General features: G+C 35.5%; 1 protein-coding gene across 2 annotated transcripts; it reads right to left on the bottom strand.

Annotated features, from left to right (window-relative positions):
* Positions 1–101: 101 nt before the first annotated feature.
* LOC121422538 (Golgi apparatus membrane protein TVP23 homolog B-like) lies at positions 102–10,848 on the bottom strand. 2 transcript variants are annotated; one of them, XM_041617676.1, is made up of 6 exons: positions 10,734–10,848; positions 6,977–7,053; positions 6,237–6,471; positions 5,061–5,186; positions 3,447–3,575; positions 102–2,739 (listed from the first exon to the last, which is right to left on the bottom strand). In XM_041617676.1, exons 1-6 carry the CDS (start codon positions 10,734–10,736, stop codon positions 2,701–2,703), a joined length of 609 nt encoding a protein of 202 aa, XP_041473610.1. In that variant the 5' UTR covers positions 10,737–10,848; the 3' UTR covers positions 102–2,700. The 2 variants fall into 2 exon arrangements, with proteins under 2 accessions (XP_041473610.1, XP_041473611.1); XM_041617677.1 differs by lacking the exon at positions 3,447–3,575.
* Between the last annotated feature and the right edge of the window lie 1,615 nt (positions 10,849–12,463).

A 12,463-nucleotide genomic window follows, 5' to 3' on the forward strand; every position in this document is an offset into this window, starting at 1 on the left:
AGATGACATGTGGTCTGAAATTTTGCAAGCAACCCACACACAGTATTCTGCTTCACAGACAAAGAGACAACAAACTGCACTACATTCAAGTAGATGGTTTCATAAGTTAAATGTTTTAATCTCTTAAAATATATAGCATACAGTATACCAAAAGCAACGGTAAAACAGGAATGGTTGATTCACATCATTGATACTGCACATTACAATAGTGTATTTTCACAATCACTACGCAAATGCTTTATCAAACACACCAATTCCTTTGAAAATGCACATGGAAGTCAAATCACAATTGACGGCTAAGAGGTTTTTGTTGATAGTTGGTAGACCAGGAAAGCAGATTGTCCGAAGATTCGGACTGGACAAAAAATTGGAAATATGTTGTTTGTCCAGAGTCCATGACACTACTGTTTTGATTCACTGATTTTCGACAAAGGCTGTTTTGGGCTTTTGACAAGATTCTCTGCGTTATAGAAAGCGCCTGCATAGTGATTGCTAAAACTCTCTAATTACAGATAATATCTCAACACAATAGGGGGAGGGTGTATCACTGCCCTTCCTCAAACATATTTCCAACGTAAATGTAATATGCAGCTCGTAACTGACAGTAATTACAGACGTGTGTTACTTACAGAGCCATTGGGATTTAATTCAATACATGCAGTAATATACAAAAAGCTTTGCTAGAGAAGTTTGATATTCTGTGCAAGTTCTTTTAATTGCACCGATTTTTCTCGGAATGACAATTCATACCAAGTTATGTGAAATTAAGATTATTTGAGTTTATTCTAAAACACCAAAATCAAATGAATGATCAAATTGTTCATATATCCATATTTCCTTTTGTCTCCTTTTCACACAATGTTTGCATTGCCCACCCTTTACTATGGTCACAGATAACTTAAGGAGCAACATACAAAAGATACATGTAGCAATAAATGGTATGAAATCATTTGCAAAGTGTTTGACTGTTCGTAAAGGCATTTATGACCATAGCGTTAACTTTACAAAATTTGTATTTCTCTTTTGGACTTGAAACATTTCACACTAAATAATGTCTTAAGTGGCCGAGTGTGTCATCAGGATAAGCAAGAAAACACACAAAATAATAGTAAATCCATCTGAGAATGGAACCAATATTTTTACAGTTAAAAGCAAAAAGTTATTAAAAAGTTTTTATTTTGAATTCTGTGATTTTTTTTTGGGGGGGGGCTTCTGTATGGTGGAAAAATTGTGTTAATTCTAGCCTTAAATATAAAATTAATTCACAACATTTTAACACAAAGGCCCAAATTCACACAAGAGGTTTAAGCTCTGAAGAGGGGGTATTTAAAACCCCCCTCCTGTTTAACCTAACCTTAATCTAAAATTAAGCCCAATACAATTGGATCACATTAAGTGTGCACAAATGAACAAATATCCTAAATGTACATTACATAGTGATTATTAATCTGAAATTTTCAGGCCAAATAAGATGCCGAATACTTTCAAGTTTTTGTCAAAATGAAGTTTGCATGTGTACTTATCAAAGAATTTATCATTTCAGGGGAAATCAAATCAAAATAAAAACATATCTCGTTAGTTAAGAAAATATGCTGTGTAGACATTTAAAGAGCTCTGAACAAGCACAGCTGAATATATCCATATAAAAGCTGCGATATACAAATTAATGATTATTATTATCATCATTATTAACATATACATAGAGAAATTGATAACCACATATCTGCCTTTAGTATTTTGTATAAGTTCGGGCAGATTATGGCACCATATGCCAGTGATAAAGCAAACGTGAAATAAAACAAATGATTGCACATATTTCAAATATTCTCCACAGCCACACCTGAAAACAATTGACAAATAGTTAAACAACAAATATTGTCATTTATTTCATGTACTAGAGCTAACTTTACTCAACTATATTCAGTTTGACAAACAAGACCAGTAGGGACAGTGATTTTCTGTTTGTCAGTACATACAAACAAATTATGTAAAATTCATTGAAATTGCCAAATGGAATACATTTTGTTGTGTACACTTTCTATGACATAACAGAATTTAGATCTTAGATCTAGTTTGAAACAGAATTACAGGTATTCCGAAACAGAGTAAATCTAGACCATTTTTGTAAACAGAAATTCACTGTCCTTACAACAGTTACTTAAACTCCTCGAATGAAACGTATTTACTAAGCACTTTGTCACAAGATACTTTTTCAAAAACATACACTCATTCCCTGTTATCCAAATATAAAAAAAGTTCTTAAATTTATATTGTTTCTTAAATGCAAGGTGTTCAAAAATATTCAACAAATTTCTCTTGATTAAATATTAAAATTGAGATTTATCTTGTTCTGGTTTAAATAAGAAAATGATGTACCGCATACATTTTAGGGGAAATGTTTCTTTCTATTTGATATAAAAATGGGCATAATTCAATATTTTTGTCTAATAAAAGATAACTAAATATCCCAGCACCTGTTTTTTTTAATAGAAATGAAATACATCTTTCATAACAATTACATATTTACATGAATCAAGATTTATTAATTTGATGACACAATACAAAAAGACAATTTCATACAAAATCACAAACATCTATATTCAAATAAATAAGCCTTAGAAATATGGAATCAAGAATTGAAGACTTGAGATAAATACTTCTCTCTTTCATGCATCCTCCCTCTGGAAAATGATTTAGTACCTATTGTGTTGTCTGCGGCCGAGATGCTGTTGACATAGCCTGTATCGGAGGGGGGAGAAACAATTTCTAAATTAATCAAATAGCATTCACTTGCCAATCATTTTTAAATTTCTTTAAAATAAGTCACCAGTTTATTATATCTATAACTGTATTCTCATATCTACATGTACATACTTGGAATGACTGCTGGATGACTAGGTTGAACATTTCAATTACAGCAAAATATGAAATGTAATTCAAAAGCAATAACCTCGCACCATGAAATTTGGAGTTCCTTGAGCAAATACAACAGATGTATCCTTTCTAACACTGTTCATATTTCCCCAACGACTGCCGTACAGCAAGTCGAAAATAGCCGCTTTAACATTTTTTGTACCAGCTACATATGGGTGGTGTGAATAAAATGAAACAGCTGTTTTTGACTCGCCGTACAGTAGCCATAGGGGAAATGTGACTGAAGCATGTTAACTTTAATACAACAAACTATCAAAATTCACTGGATGACTGAATTATTGATATTATTAATCTTTAGTTGTAACTCTTCATATTATAGTGTTTCCCCACAGGGTAATGGATTTGTGCCTTAGAGTATCTAATGTAATAAATATTTGATTGCATTTGTATTCCTTGAATAAGCTTTTAGATCGAATAAGATAGAGCAATGTTTGCTGATTAATACATGATATTTAAACATTTTTTCTCTCTTAAAATATTGTAAAAATAAAAAATCTGGACCCTAGGCTTACCGATTTTAGCATCTGCTGACCAAGGAATTGAGAAGCCATTGATGATAACTCTTTCCGAGAGCCTATTTTGCAGCGGATATAGCCATATAAATTTGCTCCATTGAGAATAACGCCAACCGTTGTTATGATCTTATCAGTATAAACACACAAGGAAAAATAAATAAATAACAGGTGCAAATGACTGCTTTACTTCAAATAATTGCCATATTGCAAATTATATGTGTGATTAATTAATGTGTCTGTGTTTGTTAATGGTTGATAGAGGAATGATAAATGGCCAGGTTAGAAGTCTTACCAACCGTCAGATTTCAAGTTTGTTCTGAAATTTCATATTTGTATAATTATTTTGAAGAACAATTTCATTTTAATATTTGGCTATTTCATTTCAAGTCGTATTTTATTTGAAGTTGTATGTTTTTATATGTCTGTATTAACCATTTCTAAACTGAATGTAATTCAGCCTTTTGGCTGCTATTTTCAGTGAATATTTGAAATAAACCATTCAATCAATCAATTAATCAATCAGTTTGGGCCTACCTTAACATACTTTATTAACATTGATAGCTGGACTCGAGCAGTAGTTGTATATTCACTTCACAGCAGGCAATTTTTTTTTTGAGGGGGTGCTACTTTTTACAACATACTGCACAAATCTACAACATTATAGGCTTTAACACTGCAGTGAAAAGGCATTTCCAGGGATCCTTTTTTTATTGTCCGAGGCTCTTGTGAGCATTTTTGGATTAAAACTGCCCGAGCCTCCGTGTTATTTTTTCCAAGCTTCACCCAGGTGATGATATCAATAAGATTCATGTCAAGAACATTTTATTGCATTAATTGGTATTACAATGTTTCCAAGCAAAGTGATCTACAAGTAGTTTGATCCAATTATGATATCTCACCTTATTAAAATATTAACTTACGGTATATGTTATGTAATAAGAAAATCAAGAAAATCCTATGGATTGAATGTACATGGCTCATATGGCTGGCCTTACATTTTGATATTTTTAGGGCAAGACCACTAGCATTTAGTCGTAGCACAGCACAGATGAGGAAAGCTTTAAAAGGACATAACAATATCCAAGGTGAATGAGAGAGGAATAAATGCCAATCAGAGCATCTACGTATGCAGCCTCAGTGGCTTTAAATTAAGCCTTGCTATGGCCCATGAAGTGATGCCCAGCAAGAAGGTCCTTGGTAGTCTGCTGGGCAAACCCTTCACTCGAAATAAGGGTCTGAATGTGCAGCCTACTCATGCCTTGTGTACTGAAGGCTCTCTCGCTCAACAGCAAGTTTTGTATGTGCTAGTCTTTGCGTGGAGGCACACTTGTTGATCAAAGTTCCAATGAGGGTCTGTGCCTGCAGACTAGGTCCTTGGTGTCACGTAAACTCACATTTCATTTCATTCATTTTCCATTTCCAACAATCATTTTACAATAAGTTTTGTTACATACATCTTGATATAATTATAATCAATAAAACAAAGAAACTTTATATGTATAATAATCAAGATAACCATGTATCGGGTCGGAAACGGAGGAAGCTGCTAAAAAGCGAAGCTTTATGAACTGTCAAGGTTATGAACATGAAGGTTACGAACTGTGCACTTACCAGCCAATTTATTTTGAGACCAAAAATATTTGTAAAGACGAACACTACCCAGAAGATAGGACACACCACCAGACCAAACCAGAATATCCTTGATTCCAAGCCTGATTCTTCATTTTTTCTTGAACCCTAGATAAATAAGATATTGATTATGTTGAGTTCAGAATACAGAAATGCTAACTTTACATGAATTTAGGACATAATACTAGAGACTACAGACAGTAGTATTATTGAAAACTAATTAGCCTTCTTAGTTGAACCCTAGATAAATAAGATATTGATTATGTTGAGTTCAGAATACAGAAATGCTAACTTTACATGAATTTAGGACATAATACTAGAGACTACAGACAGTAGTATTATTGAAAACTAATTAGCCTTCTTAAATACAAACAAAGCAAAATCCTTAGATAAACAACCAAATACATTTTCAAATTAGAAATAAGCAAAATCAAAAGCATTTATTACACAGAAACTAGCAGCAACAGTACATGTATTCAGAATAAATGGTAGAATTTAGCATGCAAATTGCACAGAATTATGACTATAATTTTTTGTTGATAATCCAAGATTCTTTTCAAAGGTGAAGGCTTGACAGAGGGAACGGAATGAGTGACAGAGAGATAGAGACATCACTCTCTCTATCAGTGACATAGAGACGATGACATCCAAGATTTAAGGTTGATGCTAAGAGGTTGAGTCAAAGAAATTGAATTTAGATTTGGAAGTATCTACATGGTTCCCAGCTTTTCAAGGAAACAAAATTCCCTGATTTTTCACTGATGAATTATTTAATCACATTCCCAATTTCGCATGTTTTCTAAGTTGTTGCAGTGAATTAAATGTATTTTCACTTATAAAAACAATAATGTAAAACTAATTAGTGCCATCATAACCGGTCATTCAAAGGATGTTGTTTGATATGCAACAAAATAAAAAAAGAGTCTGACTGATTACCATGGTTTGGACTTTTGGGCTGATCAAAATTCCCTGATTTTTCCCTCATTTGAAGCATTTTCCCCTCATTTGAGGTATTTTTAATCAAAATCCTTGATATTTCCTGGACTGGAAAAAAGTGAAATAATTTTCCAAAATGTCTCTGATGGGCTCCGAACCATGAATTCTATTAGGTATTTGAAATGGAAGGCAATATGGAGACATTTGAAAATTTCCTCTCACCTTCCTTGCCTCAAACACCCAGTGGCTTGTCCCGTCTTCATCCACATGGTTCCACCACCTCAGCCCCACCAGCAGACGCCCCGTTACATTCTTCACCACCCAGAAATCCACGGCAAGGAGGAACACCGTCACCACAAAGTCAAGGATGAAACTGCTGCTGAAGAGATTGCAGAAGAGATAGGCCAAGAGGGCGCTCACTCTGAAGAACAGGTGGGCTATAGCCGCCATCGGATACCTGAATAAAATTAGCGAAGGGGTGGCAGAGTACGTTCTTCGGTTTAACATTTCAATGATATTCATATCATCATGCAGTTAAGCAATTATGCAGGCATCAGCTTTCAAGGGAAGTGGATCACATTATTTGATGATCCCAGACTTTGCGAAAAAGCACTGGAAAAACCTACATTAGAGAATCTTTTGGGGGAAAGCAAACTAGAGTTAACATTGAAAAATGAGAAATTCTTCGGGGCAAGCCTGCTCTGACTCGGATAACTGTATAAGGCTAGCAGTAGTGAGATAATTGCTGTGCCATAAGGGAATTTTCAGAGGCATTGAATAATGTCTGCTCATCACAAATCTTGTTTTGGGTAATTTTCATGCAAATGGTGTTGAACTCCCCATGAAAACATGCAATAGATTGCTTTTAATGTCATACCACAACTACTCATCAAACTTAAGAAATCTATGCCACTGAGTCATAAATTTATTTTATTTAGGCTGTTAACATTCGGAATACAAACCTCAAGGCCTTGTGTTTCTTCCATTCATCTTCCGTGCCAAAATCCAGAGCAACATCTTCTGTGTCATCTAGACTTGCCTATAAAATGAAATGAGATCCCAAAGCATGGTTATTAATACAGTGCGTCTAACAAAAAACGAAACCAAGATTTAGCGATGATTTATCATAACTTAATCATAAATAAAATAGACAAATGACCTACCAATGCAAAGCTCTTTCATCTGAAATTACCTAGATTATTCCTCATTCATGCATGAGCAAAAACAATTTGAAGAAAGGACACCAAAAACTCATTTGGCAGGAGGTATATCTGTATTTCAAAAAGAAAACCACATGGCTAAAAAGTTCAATATCTGCTCTTATTTGATACCTTAATCACAGAAAATGGTCAAAAGGTAAAAAAGTTATGTTCCCTCGAAACAATGCTTGTATTTCCATAATTTCATTAAATAACCATGTTTTCATAGGTTTCCGTCAGAAGCTAGTATCACACGCTTAACAAAAGACTTAAAGGACAAGTACACCCCAACAAAAACTTGATTTGAATAAAAAGAGAAAAATTCAACAAACATAACACTGAAAATTTCATCAAAATCGGATGTAAAATAAGAAAGTTATGGCATTTTAAAGATTCGCTTATTTTCAACAAAATAGTTATATGAACGAGCCAGTTACATCTAAATGAGAGAGTTGATGACATCACTCACTATTTCTTTTGTATTTTATTATACGAAATATGAAATATTTGTATTTTCTCATCATTGTCATGTGAAATGAAGTTTCATTCCTCCCTGAACACGTGGAATTCCATTATTTTGACATTTTGTGCTTCAGGCAAGGAGGTCCTAATCGTCAAATTCGTAAAAATTAAAATATTGTATAATTCAAACAATAAAAAACAAAAGAAATAGTGAGTGAGTGACATCGACTCTCTCATTTGGATTTAACTGGCTCGTTCATATAACTATTTTGTTGAAAATAAGCAAAACTTTGAAATGTCATAAATTTCTTATTTTACATCCAATTTTGATGAAAGTTTCAGCATTGTGCTTGTCTGATTTTTCTCTATTGATTCAAATACAAAATTTTCTGAGGTGGACTTGACCTTTAATGCATGGCTGATCGTCAACAAAACGGAGTGTCGAGTAAGGCTGAACGCTAGCCTGTAAAACCTCTTCATTTTATGAAATTATTGAAATTCAAGCATTATTTCAAGTAACCAGAACTTTGTTATTACAGGGGTACAGCCGATCCCAATCGTGATATTTAGGTATGTTGCAAAAGTGCCCTCTAGGTGGATTCTGAATGAGGCATTGAGTGTGCTGGCTAGAATTGCAGGGCGACTGTGGGGGCATTGCTTTTTATTGTTTTTGCATGTGCAAGGAAAGGTTATTCCCCATGGCATCATTGTTTTTACATAGTTAAATGTTTATGGCAGCTGTAAAGACTTTAAAAAAATTCTCATCTTGCGACTTTGTGTGCGACTCTTTTCAACCTCTTGCTATTCACATTTACAGGTATCATCCCATTCTAAAATTTATTCATCCCGCAACATTTAAACTATATTGTGGTGAAATTTGAATGAAATCTACTGACGCTAAAGATGTTTTTTATGTCCGTTTCGGTTGCGTCTGTTATTTTTGGGCATGTTTTGGGGCACTTCCATATGCAAATGCATGCGCATTGCTGTTTTCTTTGGTGCACCTTGGTCCCAGTTAAGATCGCAACTTTTGGCTTAAAAAATAAAGGAATACATAAGAATTGAATAGGCGATTTATATTACCTTAAAACTGCAATAACTTTCTCATTTCTGGGGCTATTGAGATAAATGAGGTGTTAAATTAAAGGTCTTGATGAGCTCTAAATGATGCCATGAAGAAAACACCTTATTTCTGAGATTTATTTTTTTTGCAACATACCTACGATATTCGGAAAATCTGACCTCGAAATGTGATTGTGATTTGTAGGGAAAGAGAAAACGGACGGAATTCACGGAAAGGGCATTTTGAAACGGAAAGTGGCATTTCAAACGGAAAATCACGGAAAACATATTTTCCCTCAAAATACACAGAATAGCAACACAAATTACTCCAAAATCACAACAAAATGAGAATATTAAATGGCCACAACACCCCAGAAAACACGATCTCACTTCGCTACAATCATGACAATTCACACATCGTGACTGCACTCGACATCAGCACACTCGATTGTACCCCGCACCCGTACCCGGGTACCAAAGTCTAAGGGGAAACAGAATTTCCGTTTTCTGACATGCTGAAACGGAATTTGAGATTTTCTGAAACGGAAAAGGCAATTTTTTGAAACGGAAAATCACTGTCCCAGGCCTAGATTTGCTTCATGACATTTGTGAACAATTTCTGGTGGGGAAATTTGTTTGAAGTCGGTAAGTAGGAAACTGCATTAACGCCTTGCTGGCTTTTGGCATTTTGCCTGTTTTGATTTGAGTTTTGCCTTTTGGGCGTATAAAAACGTGAAATACGGTAGGGCCTAGGCTACGGTACATCACCAATATCAACATATGGGACTACACAAATTTACCCACACAGCAGTTTACAATTTCAACCTATTGCTATTCACATTTACAGGTATCATCCCATTCTAAAATTTATTCATCCCGCAACATTTAAACTATATTGTGGTGAAATTTGAATGAAATCTACTGACGCTAAAGATGTTTTTTATGTCCCTGTTTCGACGGCGTCTGTTATTTTTGGGCATGTTTTGGGGCACTTCCATATGCAAATGCATGCGCATTGCTGTTTTCTTTGGTGCACCTTGGTCCCAGTTAAGATCGCAACTTTTGGCTTAAAAAATAAAGGAATACATAAGAATTGAATAGGCGATTTATATTACCTTAAAACTGCAATAACTTTCTCATTTCTGGGGCTATTGAGATAAATGAGGTGTTAAATTAAAGGTCTTGATGAGCTCTAAATGATGCCATGAAGAAAACACCTTATTTCTGAGATTTATTTTTTTTGCAACATACCTACGATATTCGGAAAATCTGACCTCGAAATGTGATTGTGATTTGTAGGGAAAGAGAAAACGGACGGAATTCACGGAAAGGGCATTTTGAAACGGAAAGTGGCATTTCAAACGGAAAATCACGGAAAACATATTTTCCCTCAAAATACACAGAATAGCAACACAAATTACTCCAAAATCACAACAAAATGAGAATATTAAATGGCCACAACACCCCAGAAAACACGATCTCACTTCGCTACAATCATGACAATTCACACATCGTGACTGCACTCGACATCAGCACACTCGATTGTACCCCGCACCCGTACCCGGGTACCAAAGTCTAAGGGGAAACAGAATTTCCGTTTTCTGACATGCTGAAACGGAATTTGAGATTTTCTGAAACGGAAAAGGCAATTTTTTGAAACGGAAAATCACTGTCCCAGGCCTAGATTTGCTTCATGACATTTGTGAACAATTTCTGGTGGGGAAATTTGTTTGAAGTCGGTAAGTAGGAAACTGCATTAACGCCTTGCTGGCTTTTGGCATTTTGCCTGTTTTGATTTGAGTTTTGCCTTTTGGGCGTATAAAAACGTGAAATACGGTAGGGCCTAGGCTACGGTACATCACCAATATCAACATATGGGACTACACAAATTTACCCACACAGCAGTTTACAATAAATTAGGAATTATCTTGTAACATGCTAATTTTATTAACATATGGGTCCATATATCACATTGTTATTGGACTTCATAACTCACCATTTCGAAATATATGTTGCAAGCCTCGATGTAAGTAAGTTAGAACTTAAAAGTCTAAACATCAATCACCTCCGAGATTCCCGACACGTCGGCATAAACTACGCGTTATATTATTAGTCACCGATATACCACCGGCGCGCACCGGTGCGCAGTATACTACGAGGCTAGTGCAGTGCTGATGAGCGAAAAAAACACACGATTTATTATTAAAAATTTGGCATCCACTTGTACTTTTGTTGGCATATGTGCAGTATTAAAGCTTCCTTCAGTAATAATCTTGATTTTTAGGAGTAAGTTAAAGTCCCCGTACCGCTAATCAGGGGGGGGGGCACAGCGCTGGCCCGTGCCCCCTTAATTTTCTAACAGCCATAAATTGTAATGTGAACATATCGTACCGTTTATACCAAAAGGGTACCCCCCCCCCCCCCCCCCAATTTTTAATGTGAAGCCTTTTTTTTGGCTTGTCAAATTTCATCAGGGAAATGTGCCATGCATGGATCCGCCCCGGTCACCAATGTTTGTGAGTACCCACACCCCTAGCTCCCCCCTCCCCGGCCGCGGCCGGAGTAAAGTTGATAATGTTGGAAGTATGCCAACAGGAAGATAAAATCAAGGCCTGGAATAAGTGATCTAGTAGACTCTGAGGGAAAAGTCATAAGTTCAGACTTAGAGAAGGCAAAACTTCTTAATGACTTCTTTTCAAGCGTTTTTGTTAATGAAAATTTGTACTGTATGCCGGATGTAAATTGGCTTTACTCTGGTCCACCACTATCAGATGTAATTATTACTAGAGAAAAGATAGAAAAGAAAGTTCTCAAACTGAATGGAAGCAAATCTCCAGGTCCAGACGAAATGCATCCAAGACTGTTGAAGGAAACTGCACGTTCTATTTCTGTTCCACTACAAATTATCTTTGAGAAGTCATTTGATGATTGGAAAGTCGGAAACATAACTCCGCTTCACAAAAAGGGAAGCAAGAAGAACATTGAAAACTATAGACCAATAAGTTTAACTTCAGTGGTTGGAAAACTGATGGAAAGTCTAATTCGGGATATAGTGATGCAACATCTGATGGATCATTGTTTACTTTCAAACTGTCAACATGGATTTACTCCCAATCGGTCCTGTATGACACAACTTTTATGTGCAATGGAAGAAATAACAGGCAAACTTGATGCTGGAATTCCTATTGATGTCATTTATTTAGACTTTTGTAAAGCATTTGACTCTGTTCCTCATGAGAGACTTCTCAAGAAATTAATGTCATATGGTATAGTTGGAAAATTACATGCTTGGATAAGAGCCTTTGTAACAGGAAGGGAACAGAGAGTGACTATTAATGGTGAGAGTTCTGATTGGAGTCAAGTAAGCAGCGGAATTCCGCAAGGGAGCGTGTTAGGACCCATTCTCTTTGTCATCTTTATAAATGATCTACCTAATATTTTGGACAATTCTGTGTATATTTTTGCCGACGATACCAAAATCATCGGCGATGTTAGCTCTGATGTTAAACAAAAGACTCTTCAAGCAGATCTTACTCATGCTGTCGAATGGAGTGAAACCTGGCAACTTAAATTTAATACTAAGAAATGCAAGGTTCTACATATTGGGAAGAACAATTCAAAAAGTGTTTATACTATGAATGGAGACGAATTAGAACCATGTAAGCAGGAAAAAGATCTTGGTGTTATCATGGATGAAGAGCTCAATTTTCACCAACATGTCTCAGC

The sequence above is a fragment of the Lytechinus variegatus genome, chromosome 10 (assembly GCF_018143015.1).
Source record: "Lytechinus variegatus isolate NC3 chromosome 10, Lvar_3.0, whole genome shotgun sequence".
Classification (NCBI taxonomy): domain Eukaryota; kingdom Metazoa; phylum Echinodermata; class Echinoidea; order Temnopleuroida; family Toxopneustidae; genus Lytechinus; species Lytechinus variegatus.